Here is a 16514-nt window from a genome sequence, read left to right on the forward strand (position 1 = left end):
CGCTACTGTTAAATAAAGGTACTAATTTGTATATGCAGCAGACCAGTCTCTGCCGGCACAGTATAACAAGCAATATCATCTGGATATGGGTGCTCCATAAAATTCAAGGGAATTATGCTAATATAAGGAGTTCACAGGCAGAAGGTGTTACCTGGTAATTGTGATTCCTTTTTGAGTAGGATATGTCCCCAGAAAGGCAGAAGATCCACACCCATATAAAGTCACTAAGAGAGATGCAATGTGTGATTTCTGTTAAATGCTGGAAATATCACTCCTTTTTGCTAAGTGTGCGTGAAAGTCACTTCATGACCATGAATATGAGCTCTGTTGTCCCATGCCATACGGAACTACAGCAAGTTAAAAGAAATGAAACGTGTGGTGCGTCTTTTCTAAAGTCACCCCCAACAAGAAAAAAATGTCACATTGATAAAAAATAGAAACATGCCGTGTTCAAACAAAAGTGTGAACATCGATAGATTATGGTTTTATGTATGTGTGTAATTTAAACGCTAATGAAAGCAAGGAAATCGATTGAACACTTTCATAATAATAAAAAAGTAGCACTTATCCTTCACTGTGATAAAAGGTTGTTTCTAGAGTAATACAACCTAATAAACAAGATGAAAATATGTGATGTATGTACAATTTAAAGCTGAAATGGTCTGTATTTATTGAATAGTTTAGGAGTATGTTTTTTTAAAATAACAATGCAGTATCCATTTGACTTATCTATAACCTTATCCTTTTTCAACATTTTTATTTCCTTCCAAATTGCATCTCATCGGGAATCCTCACGTTTTCCTTATCTCTGCAGATCTTCCTTTGTTTCTTTTCTTATCGCCCCATCCATATTTTCCCTCATCCTTCTCCCTACCTCCTACGCACTTTCCGTGATCACCCCCCCACCCCCAACCACCAACGTCCATCTACCCCGGTCTTCCCCAACCACACCACGCCGCCCCAGGACATTCAAGGGGCGCTTAAGAAAAAGACGCAGCTCTTGCGAGCGTCACTCTCAGCCTAGACTCTTGCAGGACAGGTAAGGTTAAACCCTCGCTTCCCTTCACTTCAGGTGACTTCCATTACTTTGAGTGATGCCCATATGTCTTGTGTCCAGGTAATTCCCTGCGTTAGGTCTTTCGTCTTTATCCCTGCCATGAAACTGACTGATTTTTTCGTTGTTGTGTCGATACATTTTTTTTCACGTACTCACAGACACAAATGACAGTGTACTGTAGACCCGGGTTCGATTCTCGAACGGGGAGAGGAAAAGAATGGCATGGGAGTGATTCCTTTAAAAAATATTTAATCTGCTTATTTTGACCTGCGCAGTGAATTACGTATCTAGATGTTTGTTGACAGTTGTGAGCCGCTGATGGGGCAGTGAAATAGTTGCTTAAAAGATGTGAGTAATCACTTTTCCAGGATATACCATTCTATCATAAATGAAAACGCGAGGGCCTCGATGAGGTAATCCTCCCCACCCGGTGTATAAGGTCCCCCCGCCCCACCCCATCTCTCTAAAGTCACGAGAGACACAAATATCCAGAAACCTAAAGGCTCACTTGACACCTTGAAGTTCCCGGATGTGGCTTTATTCATCCGTGTGAGGGAGGAGATTAAATCTCCTCTCCTAAAAACAATCGTCACGTACAAAGCGCTTAATTGCATCCCTCAGTATGTGCGTGACAAGGGAATCACCGATTTTATTTATTTGTTCTCTTGTAAAGCGTTCAATTTCACCAACATCAAAAGAAATTGTTAATTTTTTATGTACTCATTTTCACACTTCGTTTTCATCCAAAATTACTTGGTGTAATCAGCATAATCATAACATTATCTATGGCGCATTACTATACTTTGACCGAAAATAGGAGTAAAAATCTGCAATTTTGTATATGAGCAACGCTGTATTTTTTTTAATACAGCCTAGCCCATATACATAACTGTAGATTTGTATTTATCATAAAAAAATTTCTTCCCTTGTAAGTGGGAACATAAGGTTGAAAGACAGTTTTGTGGCTGCAGTTGTATCATACTTACATACATACATATATACATACATACATATATACATACATACATACATACATACATACATACATACATACATACATACATACATACATACATACATACATTATCGTGTGAGAAAACAAAATCTTAACAAATAATTCAACCCTTGCAAACGCTATTTCGCCGACTGTAAAACTCTAAATCGAATATCTACAGCAATCTTTATCAGTCCCCGAATCACCATCCTCTTCTGTTTCACTTGGGCGAAAATTGCAAGGTTGCCAGGTCTTTGCAATGCCTTATCTAGAATCTCAACTGACCTCCACAAAGAAAATAGACAAATAGTGAATATTTTCTGCAAGACTTACCGAACCGTTATTCTTTCTCTCTCTCAACCCCCACTAAGGCTCTTGGAATTTAGATACTTATTTATTTCTGCTTCAACTGTTGCAAAGCGACAATAATGATGTGGACTATTTTTTTATTGCCAGTTTCTAATGATAAAAAATGGGCAAGGTATTTTATATTTCTTTCGGACTGCGATTACCATTTATCATGAGTTGATCATAAAGGAATGTTATCAAATAGAAATATATGTTTTTCTTCGATGAAAATATTTTGTTGGAAGTTTGTTACGGTGAGGAAAATTTGTATTACGAAAAGATCCCTTGATTCTGTCAATTCGTATGATTGTAGTGTGAAAATCTCTGTCCTTTGTACTTCCTAAAAACATCATAACCAGTTGCTGAAGAACTCGCCCCTTCCGTGCGGACCGAGCTTTGCTTCGAGTAACCATGGCCGCTTCATAAGAAAGGAGATTTTCTGATAGTTACGTTCGAATAATTTTTGAAACTGAGAAACTGATGCGCTTTACCGGCATTCCTAATCATTATGGATTTTGTAACACAGTCTTAGATTACTTCAGATGCTTTAAAACGCTTTAAAATATACTTCGTTTTAAAACACTCAATACCCCATTATAATGAACGATATTTTACCAAAATTCTCGAAACATTCACAGAATTTGGTCCCGTCGATTGTTACCGTTGTTTTGCAAAAAATAAATAAATAAAAAATAAAAGTAATAAAATAAAAACACTCGACAGAATAACGTTCGAGCCAGAGATAGCAGACATGATTATTGATCGCAAACGTATCCAAAGAAGTCTACACTTATACACAAATAGAACGCTAGTCTGAAGCATAACGGATATGTCCCTATAACTGTACTTTCTGCAAGAACGTAGACTATTACTGAATAAAACAAAAATTTGCTTATGTCATGGGGAAACTCCCAGAATAATTCCTCTCTATAAGAAACTGAAAACAAAAAACAAAACTCCCAATAAAAAGTAAAGTCCATTAAAATTGTTCAAAGCGAGGAGACTTGTCAAAAAAAAAAAAAAAAAAAAACTACACCAGAGGAATTGGGCATTATTTCTCATATTTAAAAAAAAAAAACTTTGACTTCAGTCTTCTCATCTATAAAATGAAAGATACAGTAATCCAAGACAACAGACGCTCAAGTAACACGGAATGACTGTCTGCCTCACCACTGAATATAGTTGGCTTTCACGACACACCCACATCAAATGGGGAAAAAACAAAATGTCTTGCCCTTGGAGAAAAAACTTGAATCTTTAGGTCTGCAGAATTAGCTGATAAGCGATTCGATCACCAAATCCACAGTATCCAGGAATATTTCAGGGTCATTCAAAATTTCTTTAATTTAGATGTATATACACAAAAAAACATATATATATGTATGTATATATGTATGTATACTCTGTACGAGTGTGTGCGTGTATATATAATTCTCGGCTGTGAATAGAATGCCTTATTTGTTACATTTGAACATTATAGGATCTAGCTTCCTAATAATAACCTTTTAGGCTTCTTCCATAATAATAATAATAATAATAATAATAATAATAATAATAATAATAATAATAAATAATAAAAGTGATACAAGGGACTTGTTAAATTTCACATTGTCAGAGTTAATTTGCGAGGGCCAACCGGCCTAGGCAGTTTAACCTTTAACTGAGGAATCCGTAATCCTAGAACTGTCTCGGTTCGAGTGTAATTTCTGCCGCTCTGTTGCCATATTTAGAATTCTCTTCTTGTTCCTTTTTTCCCCTGTTATTATTATCTCTCTGCCTGAGGGTTTATCACTTCATTCAAGACTTAGCCCCAACCTCTTTTCCCCTTCCTTCATTTTTCTGGTCTTCCAAGTTCCTCGTTGGATGAGTCGGTAGAGTTCTCGGATAGCACTCTGCTAGGCCCGAGTTCGAATCTCCGGCCGGCCAACGAATAATTAGAGGAATTTAGTTCTGGTGATAGAAATTTATTTCTCGGTATAATGTGGTTCAGATTCCCCTATAAGCTGTATAGGTCCCGTTGCTATAGGTAACCAATTGGTTCTTAGCCACGTAAAATAAGTCTAATCCTTCGGGCCAGCCCTCTCTAGGAGAGCTGTTAATCAGCTCAGTGGTCTGATTAAACTAAGCTATACTTAACTTCTTGTCTTCCAGATAAATGTATGAGGATGGAGTTTAGTTCCTTCAGCCTCTGGAGCAAAAACGTAACTTTTCTTATTTCCTGTTCTCACTCCTGATCAATTATACATTCTCTCTCTCTCTCTCTCTCTCTCTCTCTCTCTCTCTCTCTCTCTCTCGTTTCATCTCATTTCTCAGCAGAGTTCATCCGAGCCGCCAATGAAGAATTAGAGGAATTTATTTCTGGTGATAGAAATTATTGTAGGTCGTTGCTAGGTAACCAGTTGGTTCTTAGCCACGTAAAAATAAGTCTAAAAGGCCAGCCCTTGAGAGCTGTTAACCAGCTCAGTGGTCTGGTTAAACTAAGATATACTTTTTTAGCAGAGCCGTAACTGGACTTATTTGCAATTTCTGGTCATGCAGATTAAAGAACGAGAAATTATGCGTCCTTAATATACCCTAAAAGACTGTCATCAACTCAATAGACTTCTACTATTCGTTGTTTGATAAATCCTCTTAATATATATTTTTTTAACGGTTATGAATTTTTTTTCTAAATTCACGCCTGAAAAAAATTAAAATCTTTGGGGTCATTCGTTCTCATGTGGCGTAAAAGTGATACGCTTAAATAGTTACATCCGGTAAAATCTAGAAAACTTCGTTCTTAATCTGCAAAAAATAGCCGAAACCGGTTTTAGAGGCGCAATAATATCTATCGTATAAACTACCATTCTCAGTAACAAAAGCGCAAGTAAAAAATGTTTCCTCGGAGCAATTGAGTTTTTTGTAGAGCCGCTACAGCGTATAATCAAGGCCACCGAAAATGGAGCTATCTTTCGGTGGTCTCGGTATAATGCTATATGAGCCGCGGCCCATGAAACTTTAACCACGGCCCGGTGGTGGCTTATCCTATACCGTTGCCAGAAGTATGATTATGGGTAACTTAAACTTAAATAAAAACTACTGAGGCTAGAGGTATGTTTGATGATTGGAGGGTGGATGATCAACATACCAATTTGCAGCCCTTTAGCCTCAGTAGTTTTTTAAGATCTGAGGGCGGACAGACAAAGCCGGCGCAGTAATTTTCTTTTACAGAAAACTAAAAAAAACAGATATGTAATCAAAGAAAAAATCTTAAGATTCAGGTAAAGCAGCCGATAAAATGCACACACTGTCTCTCTCTCTCTCTCTCTCTCTCTTATTAAGCATCGAATGCGGTTTTATTTGAGGTAATATTAAAAGGAATAAGTAAGTATATATGAACTAGCTGACTGCAAGGCAGTATAAAAACATACGCGCACGTGCATGCTTAAGTTTCAAGATTTCTATAACAATTCATCTTCGATTTTACTCAACGCCTGTCTCTGTATTTGTGTGCGCTCGCGCGCGCGTCTACCTGTGTAAAGGTTGTATTTGTTAACGTAATCTCAAACATGTGTCTTCTTTCAATGGTTCTTTTTAGATTTTTTTCGCATCGGTTAACAAAATTAAAATAACCATGACTAAAATCTTACGCAGACGTTAATGTTCGAAACAAAAAAATAAAGAAAACTGTTTACAGAAGTTAAAACATTAATATCGTCTTTGTTTTCTAAATATTTCACCTGCGTTTAATCATTTTCATTATCATTTGAACGTGTATAGAAGCAGTAAGGCTTTCATTTCACAAATAAAAGTCATAACTGAAATAGTTACTGCCAATAACCCCTAAAATTACTGGCCAAACGAACAGGCAGAAAAGCCTCGACGAGGTAATACACTCCCAGGGAAGTGGAATTACAAGCAACTAACTCTCTCTCTCTCTCTCAGCTTAATTATAGCCTAAGCAAATGCTTTTGCTTGGGACACGTCCTTCCTTTAGCAGAGGCCAGTGTTTACAAAACGTTCACAAAACACACTGATTTCGATTCATGTCTGGAGATGAAAACGGCAAGTTGTATTCTAACTGGGTTCCACATTCTATCAAGATACGTAGATTTTTTTGTAGTGTCCCGCCAACTGGCACAAATTGGGTGACGTGATGGGACTTGATATTATGGTTTCCAATCATTGTATGATTTCAGACGTCGCTACGAAATGTTAAATTCGCCTTAATTTCATCCTGGAAGTTTGTTGGTTCAGGATTGGTTCTTATTCCCCATTGAATTCTCTGCAAGTTATCACCACAAACAGTCGTCGCAAGAGAAAAGGTCATAGAGATCTGACAAGACGCTGGTAAAGATAAAGCGCGCAATTAAGCCTGACAAGCAATGTATATGCTTCTCCGCATTTATCGAATGTCAACAGGAACCATGAATACGAAGAATATAGTTATTTCTGTTACGTATTACTCATACATTATACTGTTTATCTATTACTGAACATCACTCTTCAAAGCACCATAAAAAATTGGTTGAATAATAATCATTCACTGTTGGCAAGGTGAAAACAAAAAACATGGTAAGTGGGTAAGGATAGGTTAAGCATTTACAAATCATTTCTCTCTCCAGAACGAGCGTTTACTGCAAGACTGACATTTTGATTGTTACTGTAATCTTTAAATGGTTCTTCCTCTAACCACAACCCCTGTTCATAGAGATAATTTCACCAATTCATTTTCATTGGTATCTACTATTCCTCTAGCAAACCGAATTTGTAGAGCAGAACAACGCAAGACACTACGGTTAAGAGCTTTTCCCTTCGTAGGCATGAATACAAGGACGGATAGATGGGATGCAGCGTACTGCCCATTTTGTTGTCTTCTCACCACATGATGAAATTTATCCCTCTACAAGTTCGTGAAGTACTAACTACACCCATATAATAACGATGATGAGAGCGATTATACGATTTACATATATTTTTTTTCAAGAAAGCATATAAACATTAAGGAAAGTGTCCCAAGCAAACGCGGTCTAAATGGCACACCAGTCATCATGAACATCATCAACATGCAATCATCGCTTACCGTGAGCCGTCGTCTTATCTTCACGCATCTCCTCTAACGGTTCCATTACCGTTTATTCACTAAACCTCCACAACACAAACGCAAATAAAGCTGATGAAAGATCCCGCAAAATAAACACAGGCAAAAACACTTGAAAGAGGCTCTTGTCTTGTCTTGTATGGCAACGAACAAAAAATAAATTTAAAAGGATTCAAGATGAAGGAACAACAAGAGAGACATTCAGCGCCATCTGTTGACGGTTTCTTTAAATCGCTTTTGCTTCCAGGAAACCCATACTCCTCTCACGAAAACGCAGAAACTAACAGTTAAGGTCCCGCTCTTGTATTTGATAGGCCCGCCTTTTGACATGGCTTTAGACCGTGGCCTTTTTTTTTTTTTTTTTTTTTTTGCTTTTAAAGGCATCCGACTTTCATGGAAATTCACGCAAACTGAAAATTTGCCGTTAATAAATGAATGCTTCAAGTTCGTTTGTAACCATTTACCGGTATTCTTAAACATTCGTATCGGGCAAGAAATTTAACAGTTGCTGATCTAATCACGACAAAGGTTTATGATTTCGCTCTTTTCATATATCGAAAAGTTATTTAAAATGACTGAAATTTTCTGGTGTTGCTTCCACCTAGAGAGAGAGAGAGAGAGAGAGAGAGAGAGAGAGAGAGAGAGAGAGAGAGAGAGAGAGAATGATTCGGTATACTCTGTTACTGCCACTTATTACGAAATCATTTGAAATATGTTCTGAGCTGTGATTATTTTTCTAAACGGCAGAGAAGACAGATATTAAGGTTACCAATCATCAGTCTTTTATCGCCCAATTTGAATTTGAAACAGACGGATTGTATCAGGCTGCTGGTATTGCTACTCTGTAAACAGGACCATAAAACATTCATTGATTTCCAGTGAGTTTGTTCCTCCTGTCACATTCTTCTGGTAACAGAGCCTTTCAAATATGCAATATTAATGAAAGCGTATCCTTTTCGTTCGTCGCTGTTTCAAGGTGGCTCATATGAAATTTAATCGTACCCGTCTTTCCCCTTCTTGTGCCAAAAATCCTCAGAACATCCTCATCGTGAAATTAGTCTTTTGATCCTAGATTCCACTGCACAAGGGCCAGTGTTGTTATGCGGCAAGCTGAACAGCCTAATAACAAGTTCCGTTCCAGGTTACGGATGTAGTGAGAAACTTTGGAGCGACAAGGTGGGTGGGTTCGGAGTAGCACCCAAGGGTACGGAGGTTGTTTTCAGGTGGGCGCGGAATGGCCCTTTTGCAGAACAGGGGAAAGTCCGGGGTGGGAATTTCCAGCGACAAGCTTGAAAGAGTAATGAGCGTTATGGATGAAGATAAAAAGGTCGTGATTTCCGTTGATGAGGCAGGTTGGGAAGCCCTTGGAACAGAGTGGTTTAGGACACACTAAATCCCGCTTGTATTTAATCACTTTTGATAGCAGGTTCACCTTAGCTCTGTGAGATTATCTGGCAAAGTTGCACGACAGGCGACTGCCTTTGAGTGATGTGTTACGGACCAGCAGGTAGTGATGAAAAATTCTCGTTATAAACTAGGTAACTGGGTACATTTCGTTTTGATATGCTTTTTCTTATTGCCGAATTGCGCCTCTTCTTAGACGGTAGGATCTCTCTCTCTCTCTCTCTCTCTCTCTCTCTCTCTCTCTCTCTCTCTCTCTATATATATATATATATATGCATATGTATATATATATATATATATATATATATATATATATATATATATATGACTGTATGTATGTATGTATATATAGCACGTGCACACACATATATACACACATACTTGACCTTGGACTATTGTACGAAGACGGCCTGCAGGTTGCAGATTAAAGGGGTGGTCGGGTTTCCCCGAAGAACAGGAACCCACGCTGTGAACAGCGTTAGATGTCTACCTCACCTAGATCGTTCTTTGCTGTTTCACTGTCCTAAGAATCATGGCCCGTTTCGTTAGCGAAACGACCTTCTTTTAGCCTGTTAATCATAAATATTAATACGTATAATTTAATTTATACCTTAGGAACACATTCATGTTATTTCCTCTTCGACAACTACCTGGGAATAGGATCTTGCCGACACCTTGGAGTCACCTTTGGCCCCATCCATCCACCGACTCATCCTTCTCCCTCTGACGTCATGTGTAAACATTCCGCGCTTCGGACCAGCGTGCCCCGGAGCTGATTCAATATTGACAAAATCGTCTCAGGTTCTCAAGGTTAACGGTGGCACATTGCAATAAGAGCTCACTCCCTTCGCTTGCCCTGTCATCATTTATTGCGCTTGCTTTAAAATTAAGATGGTATGATTTGCATCTTTTATCCAAGTATGACTGCAAATATCCTGACGTATTTTAAACATTTTTGTTTTTAGATTAGGGTGAAGCATGAATGCGAATGAATCTGAATATCAATGCACATTATAGAGGATCATTTGCGCTCACATACACTATATATATATATATATATATATATATATATATATATATATATATATATATATATATATATATATATATATATATATATAATGAGAGAGAGAGAGGGGGAGTGGGGAATATGTGTGCTCAGAGTGTGTTTTTAAATGCAGGTATATACTTAGACAGGATACACTTATGACGTACAATGTGTATAGCAGATATAAATGAGAATTCGAAATTCTCTGCAATTGGCGACACGAGGGTAGGAACCAGAACTTCCACGGTTTTGACATTGCTCCATTCACTAACAAAAAAAAAAAAAAAACCTCAACAAGCCAGCAATTTCTTCCATTCCAGTTTTGTTCATCGAATGAACACAGGGTATTTTCATTCTAAGCTCAAGGTTATGTTTTTGTCGTGTTTTTTACTTAGTGTGGCGTTCAGGATTGAGTTTTTGTCATGTTTCTCATGCAATGGGGAGTTCAGGATTATATTGTCCCCCTTAATAACTCCTCGGTTCTTGAGAGTATTTATTATAATTATTATACATTATTATTATTATATTATTTCAGACATAATGAATCACATGATGAATATCCTGATGCTGGGCATCACCGTTGGAATCTTGTGTCACAGCGCCAGCGCCAAGAGAGGTGGTTTTGTTCAGACGTCCTACTTCTCGACAGATGGAGGCTTTGCGTCTGGGGCAGCTGAATCTAGCGTCATCGGTCCAGACGGAATCAAGAGAGGAGAATGCAGCTACACCAACAGCAACGGAGAAACCCTGAAGGTAATTTAAGTCATCAAGCTGATGTCTAAGAAACCGAATAAGTCTAGGCGTCACCAATGCTAGAATTGCCGCCAATCTTTTTCTTTTATTTCCAGTTGCTGTTTACAATTTTTTTCTTCCTTTCCTTCGGAATCTTCTGTTTTCCGTAAAAGAGTTTGGAATAAAAGTAATAATAATGACTCCTTTTCCACCAGTCCGTGGTTCAAATTCCGAAGGAGCAGTTTGTTTATAGTTGCTTATTTCAGGCCAGATGATCTGCTTATGTTGTAAAATAATAATAATAATAATAATAATAATAATAATAATAATAATAATAATAATAATACTATGCACGTATATTCCGGAACGGCTCCATAAGAATTTTTATACCGTTATCAAGTGAAGTAACTCACCTCTTTACAGGTTGCCTCTTGCTTTGTTCCCTACAGTAATGAAGGATGTTCCTTTGTCTTCGGAGTTCCTTAATTTTGCTGGCTGTCAATTTATAAAGCGATATGGGAAATCTTATACTTTACTGTGAGTTATAGATTGTCCAAAGGACATAAATTTCATGCATAGGATTCCCGTTTTCTGGCCGGCGCTCCTTCTTTAGAAGCACTGGCGTTATTGCGGTGTTATCTGTGATTTAGATTAATGGATGTTAAACGGTTATTTTATAAAAAAAAAAAAAAACTTTCACTATTAAAGGCTATCCCTTACTGACCATTCGTCCGCAGATCAAGTATGAAGAGAAATCCAACGGTCAGTTCATCAAAGGTTCTGTAAACGGCAAAGAAACGAAGCAAGACATTGAACGCTCCCTCGGCGAATGTCGTGGGTCCCTCACCAAACTGAGCGGCAACCTCCAGGAGGGACTTGCAGAAACTCAGGAGCGCATTGCCGAGATTGATCGAACATTCCAGAGGCAGATGGACATTTTCAACACCCAGCAGCAATCCTTTATCAACGAACAGATGGACTTCTTCAAACAGATGTCTGATTTCTCCAAAAAGGTGAGTGGCGTTGCTTCAGTTATCATTTTCAACTTCTTTGAGTATTTGTAATGGTCACTGTTCTTTTATTCTTTTCCAACTTCTTCCTAGGAGAAATGATCGAATGTTGTATCAGTATGATTATAAGTGCTATACTCCTTGACATTAGCTTCTTTGGTTGTTGAATTGAACAATTTTTCCCATTCATTAATAGTCTAACAACTTACAAACTAACAAATTATGGGAAATTAGGTACCAGTCTATATCGTATCAGAAATGCAATAAGCCTTTGCTACAAGTACCGAATCAAACATAAGTCTTCCACAAAGTGGCATCCTCAAAAAGTCACTCACTACGTATGATTCTGCTACTACCTATCACTGTTTCTTTTCCCAACAGCTCGCTTCTTGGAAAAAATAATCGGTCGTATCAACAGATGTCACAAGGTACTTGTAAACCCTTGTAACAGTTGGTTAACAGGTCAAATTTTACTGCAGTGTAATGCTTGAGGCTTTGATTGTAGCACAGTTGTCCAGCTTTTCTATTTTTTTTTTTTTTTTTTTTTATTATTGTGACACCATGTGAGATTCTAAGTAGTACTTCTTGGAGACACCACACTATTTCGATTTCACAAAATTCTCTCCTTTTATTCACGCCTGAACAATATCAGTATCTTCTAAATCTGACCACTAGACTGGTCTAGTCTATATTGGCAAAGAGAATCACTACATCATGTCTTATTATCACAAGGTTTCACAATTCACAATTTTGGAAATCAAAAGGAGGCTATCAAAGAATCTTCACTTCCCTTTCCTTTCATTAAACATTTCATTACTTACTAAAGATGACCAGAGGTGACAAATCTTTGGTTTGAAAGTATGCAGTGTAGTCTAGCCTGAAAGCCTGCAAATGGTCTTAGACTTACAGGGATGTTCAAGCCTTTGTAAAAGTTATAAGTCCTTTCACAGAAAAGCTTAATCCAAAGTATCCATCACTTTACCTTAATGCACAGATACGCAGATCACTTTTTGATGAGATCTTAAACAGCTTTTACTGCTATTTACGTTACTTGTATTGCTTTGTGGCGTTTTTTCTCTACTCTTTTACTGATCTGAATTGTTCTTTACTTTTCACAGATGGCGAATATTCATCAAGAGGCCTTCAGGAACTTCACTCCGTTCAGACTCTTTTTTAGATAATTTGTTTATGCATACGTCATAAAATGATACACTGCTGTATTTGTTTATTTTCTTTAGCTTATAATTACATCTAAAGTGTTATTTACTACACTCATCCAAGTAGGTTATATATCTCTTAGGTAGGTGTCTTTTTCATAGAAAAGGACAAAATTAAACAATTTCAAGAGTGATAAGAGAAATTCCATTTTGTATGAGAGATTGTTTTAAAATGACTTTCTTATGATTTCAATAAAGTGTAGAAATTACAAACGACTAAAATTATATTCATTCCCTGAAGTTTAGATGATGATTTTCATTATAAAAAAAAAGTGGGGACCCTGATTGCCGTGTCAAAGTTTCACCACCTATTTATGCATAGGCTGACACTTGCATTGTAGTGTAAGAAGTGGCAACGGCGATTCCAGTGAAGACCTATGACCATTACCTGGTCTTCATGTTTTAATTATTTTTCTTTAATACTGGAGCTATCTGACCGAGGCAATGCTGGAGAACAATAAGAGTTAAAATACGAAGCATGATGGAGCACTTGGTTTGCCAAACTAGCCCAACTCGGTGTCGGTCCCAAGTCCCTATAAATAGGGAGAGTTGGAGTCAGGAGGGGCATCCCTTCATAAAATATCTTCAAAAACCAATAATGCAATGAGCCAGAAGAAGTTGAAGAATCATAAAAACAGCGACCTCGAAGATGGATTAAGCTGAGATGATGATATCTACTTTATATATACTCAATATGAACTAAGCCATTTCTTCTCATAACAGGGGCCTTTAGAAATTTCTAAACAAATGTAATGGCCAGTCACACTCATACTACACAAGAAACGCCCATAACAGCATAACAGAAGGCTCATTTAGCACAGGGTCAAAATCACACTGCTCTGTTCTTTTCTGTCTTGCATGCACTCTGCTTCCTGGTTGCTATTATTATTAGAAAGCTGAGCTGCAACCCTAGCTAGAAAAGCAGAATGCTACCAGACCAAGAACACCAGTAAGGAAAGCAGCTCATTACAAAAAAAAAAAAAAATGGAACTGAAGATGTAAAGATTAAACAATGAAAAATATATAAGACAAAAAATAAAATAAGTAAAAATTAAGATAAATAACAACGTACAATAAATAAAGACAGATAATAAAAAAACTTGACTTTCATACACACAGAAAGTCTCTTCCTCATCTCATTACACACTCCAGCTACTTCTCTTACTTCACAAGTTCTGCAATTCACCTCTTATGTCATCCTTCCATCATGCATTTTAATTGCTCCCAAATATCTGTACGGATCCAAAGACTATTCTCCCATCATTCAAAGCAACTTTCTTCTCTTGCAAACAATTTCAAAATCTTCTATTAGTCTGCAGTTTCTCCTTACTACCCACAATCAGTACAGCATCATAAGGGAACATCAACCAACAAAACAGGTTGGCTGACTTTATATGAAGTCGGCCTTATGCCAACACAGTCCTTTGCCCAAAAGCTGCATGAGCAGCTGAAAAGGTGGCAAGGTATTGTAGGGGAATGAAAGGTATAATATAGACCCTGGGATTCATGTGCCAGCCAACTGAGTGAAAACAATATGGCTAGACCCTCAGTGCCCTGAGGATTGTGAAACACCATGAATTTCCACTTGTGATGCAGGTATTGTAATGTTTCAGATTAATGGTGGGCGAGATTGGTGTTTTGTTAGATCGATCTGTGAACAGAATGTTAGGTTTTTTACCCTTATGGGGAGTTCTGTTAATTACTTTCCTTTTTTATTATGGTTATTTTTGTCAATTAAGCTTTCTGTGGATGATGTTAGTGCATTATGAGTATCCAGATCTGGATTATTAACCTGTTAATTTTTCCATATCACAGGAATTAGTTTCTGAACAATTAACTGGGATCATTATTGGGGAGGCCGGTTGTGATGTAAGAGAGGTCTGTTGCAACTGTTCACTTGGGCTTTTATGGGTAGTAGAGGAGGGGGAGAGGTGTGTTTCAGCTATTCTGTGTTGAGATTCTTTATGTTTATTATGAGTTGTTACAGCATTTGAATATGAATAGCATTTTACTGGATCATTGATTCCTCTCACCTTCAGTTCGAGTATGGCTTCCTTAATGGGCATACCAGTTCTGTCCATTAACATTTGTAATTCTGTATAATACTGATAAAATATATTCTTTAGATTTTGCATGATGATTTAATTTGCAATTGACATATTTAAAGGTTTTGCATTTCCAATTTGTTGTATGATCTTCAGAACATACAGCACATATAGCGTTATTTCTGCATCTTTTTGTTGAATGGCCGTATTTTAGACACTTAGAACATTGGACAGGTTTAGGGACAAAGTGGCAAACTTCTCTATTTAGTACTAGAATTTTTATTTTTCGTGGTAGTTCTCCCAGCTTGTAAAATTTTGACTACTGTATTTCAATATGTTTATTTGCATCCTTTCAACTTGGGACAGTATATAATTCCAAGTCACATATGTTGTTGTATCTCAATTAAGGGAGTCAAGATTTGTTTTGATGGTAGCTCTTTTTCATCATTGTCTGCAAACATCACTGTTCCTTGTGTATAGTTTAGTGTTTCATGGCTGGTTACTGTTACTTTTATTTCATTTATGTTGGTTATTTGTAGAAAGGTTGTTGATTGGGCTTTGTTGTTGTTTATATTAGCCATTCATTGCTTTTGATATGTCTACATTCCATATCTTGTGTGGGGTGTATATATTTAATAATTTCTCTAATATAGCTGGTGAGATTTGTTTTTCTGCTTTTAATAATAAAAATCTGGACCAATTGTCTGGTCCAAAAATTTGTCCAAAATGAACTAGCGTTAGATTGAGTCTATAGTTATTTCTTTTTGATTTTTTCACATTCATTGGTGATGAGTTGTCTTGTGTTGATGGATTTTAGGAGGATTACTTGTCTCTAATTTAGAATTATTGTCCATTATGCATGGTTCCAGTGTTATGATACTGGAGTTTACCAGTTTGTTTTTATTTGTTTCTTCTTGATTTTCTAAGCACTCTGAGTCTTCAGGAGTTGATATTTTACTTAGAACAGGGTGTTCCTTTGTAGCATTTATGTTTGTACTAAGGAGACTCGGGGGTGACGTTCCAATAGTCATCGACTGTGCCAGAATTTTACCATCATGACGTCCAGGGGCACTGAAATTTTTAGTTCTACTTTCCATAAAAAGGGAAAAAAAATCTTGAAAAGATATCATTGGCTTTTTTATGAAGCTCAATCTTCCACCAATGGCACAAGTGGGAACTAACTCCCAAATGTCTGCGTCCCTACCTTACCCCAAAAAGGGGATGGCATATCATTATTAGTATGGCCAAAGTGTAAGCAAAACCCTCTTGCTAGGACTGAGTGTATTGTAATAATATAGTCATCCCCATCCTAATCACATTATGGGCTAACCGGACAGAAAGCTGAGACTCCTATTCCTAAAACCAGGCCCTCCCTGGAATCCGTGGTCTAGCTCCACAGAATAGTTCCGCCTGAAAAAACAGGTTCGAACATTATCAGGTAGATGATGATTCTACCACAGCTCCCACTAATTAGCTTCAGATCCAACTCCACTCCATACTATATGTTTCCCATTTATTAGATATGTTTCCCCATTTATTAGATTTGGTGAATTTTGACAAAAGTGGAAAAATCCACAAA

General features: G+C 37.3%; 2 protein-coding genes across 2 annotated transcripts in view; one reads left to right on the top strand and one right to left on the bottom strand.

The window, feature by feature from the left end:
- Sms (spermine synthase) overlaps window positions 1-7602 on the bottom strand; it is an 89556-nt gene extending 81954 nt beyond the window's left edge. The window contains exon 1 of the mRNA XM_067123820.1: window positions 7462-7602. The gene's annotated coding sequence lies outside the window, so the exon portion shown is untranslated. The remainder of the gene's footprint in view (window positions 1-7461) is intronic.
- LOC136850185 (uncharacterized) lies at window positions 1043-13103 on the top strand. The gene is made up of 4 exons (XM_067123822.1): window positions 1043-1072; window positions 10467-10684; window positions 11401-11676; window positions 12792-13103. Exons 2-4 carry the CDS (start codon window positions 10472-10474, stop codon window positions 12852-12854), a joined length of 552 nt encoding a protein of 183 aa, XP_066979923.1. The 5' UTR covers window positions 1043-1072; window positions 10467-10471; the 3' UTR covers window positions 12855-13103.
- The last annotated feature ends 3411 nt before the right edge of the window (window positions 13104-16514 follow it).

Source organism: Macrobrachium rosenbergii, chromosome 21, assembly GCF_040412425.1.
Source record: "Macrobrachium rosenbergii isolate ZJJX-2024 chromosome 21, ASM4041242v1, whole genome shotgun sequence".
Taxonomy (NCBI): Eukaryota; Metazoa; Arthropoda; class Malacostraca; order Decapoda; family Palaemonidae; genus Macrobrachium; species Macrobrachium rosenbergii.

Excerpts from the sequence above, each read along its gene's own strand:
- LOC136850185 (XM_067123822.1), top strand. The coding sequence starts at position 10,472 with ATGAATCACATGATGAATATCCTGATGCTGGGCATCACCGTTGGAATC. Across the intron at positions 10,685-11,400 it reads GCAACGGAGAAACCCTGAAG|ATCAAGTATGAAGAGAAATC; the intron begins GTAATTTAAGTC and ends ATTCGTCCGCAG. Across the intron at positions 11,677-12,791 it reads TGTCTGATTTCTCCAAAAAG|ATGGCGAATATTCATCAAGA; the intron begins GTGAGTGGCGTT and ends TACTTTTCACAG.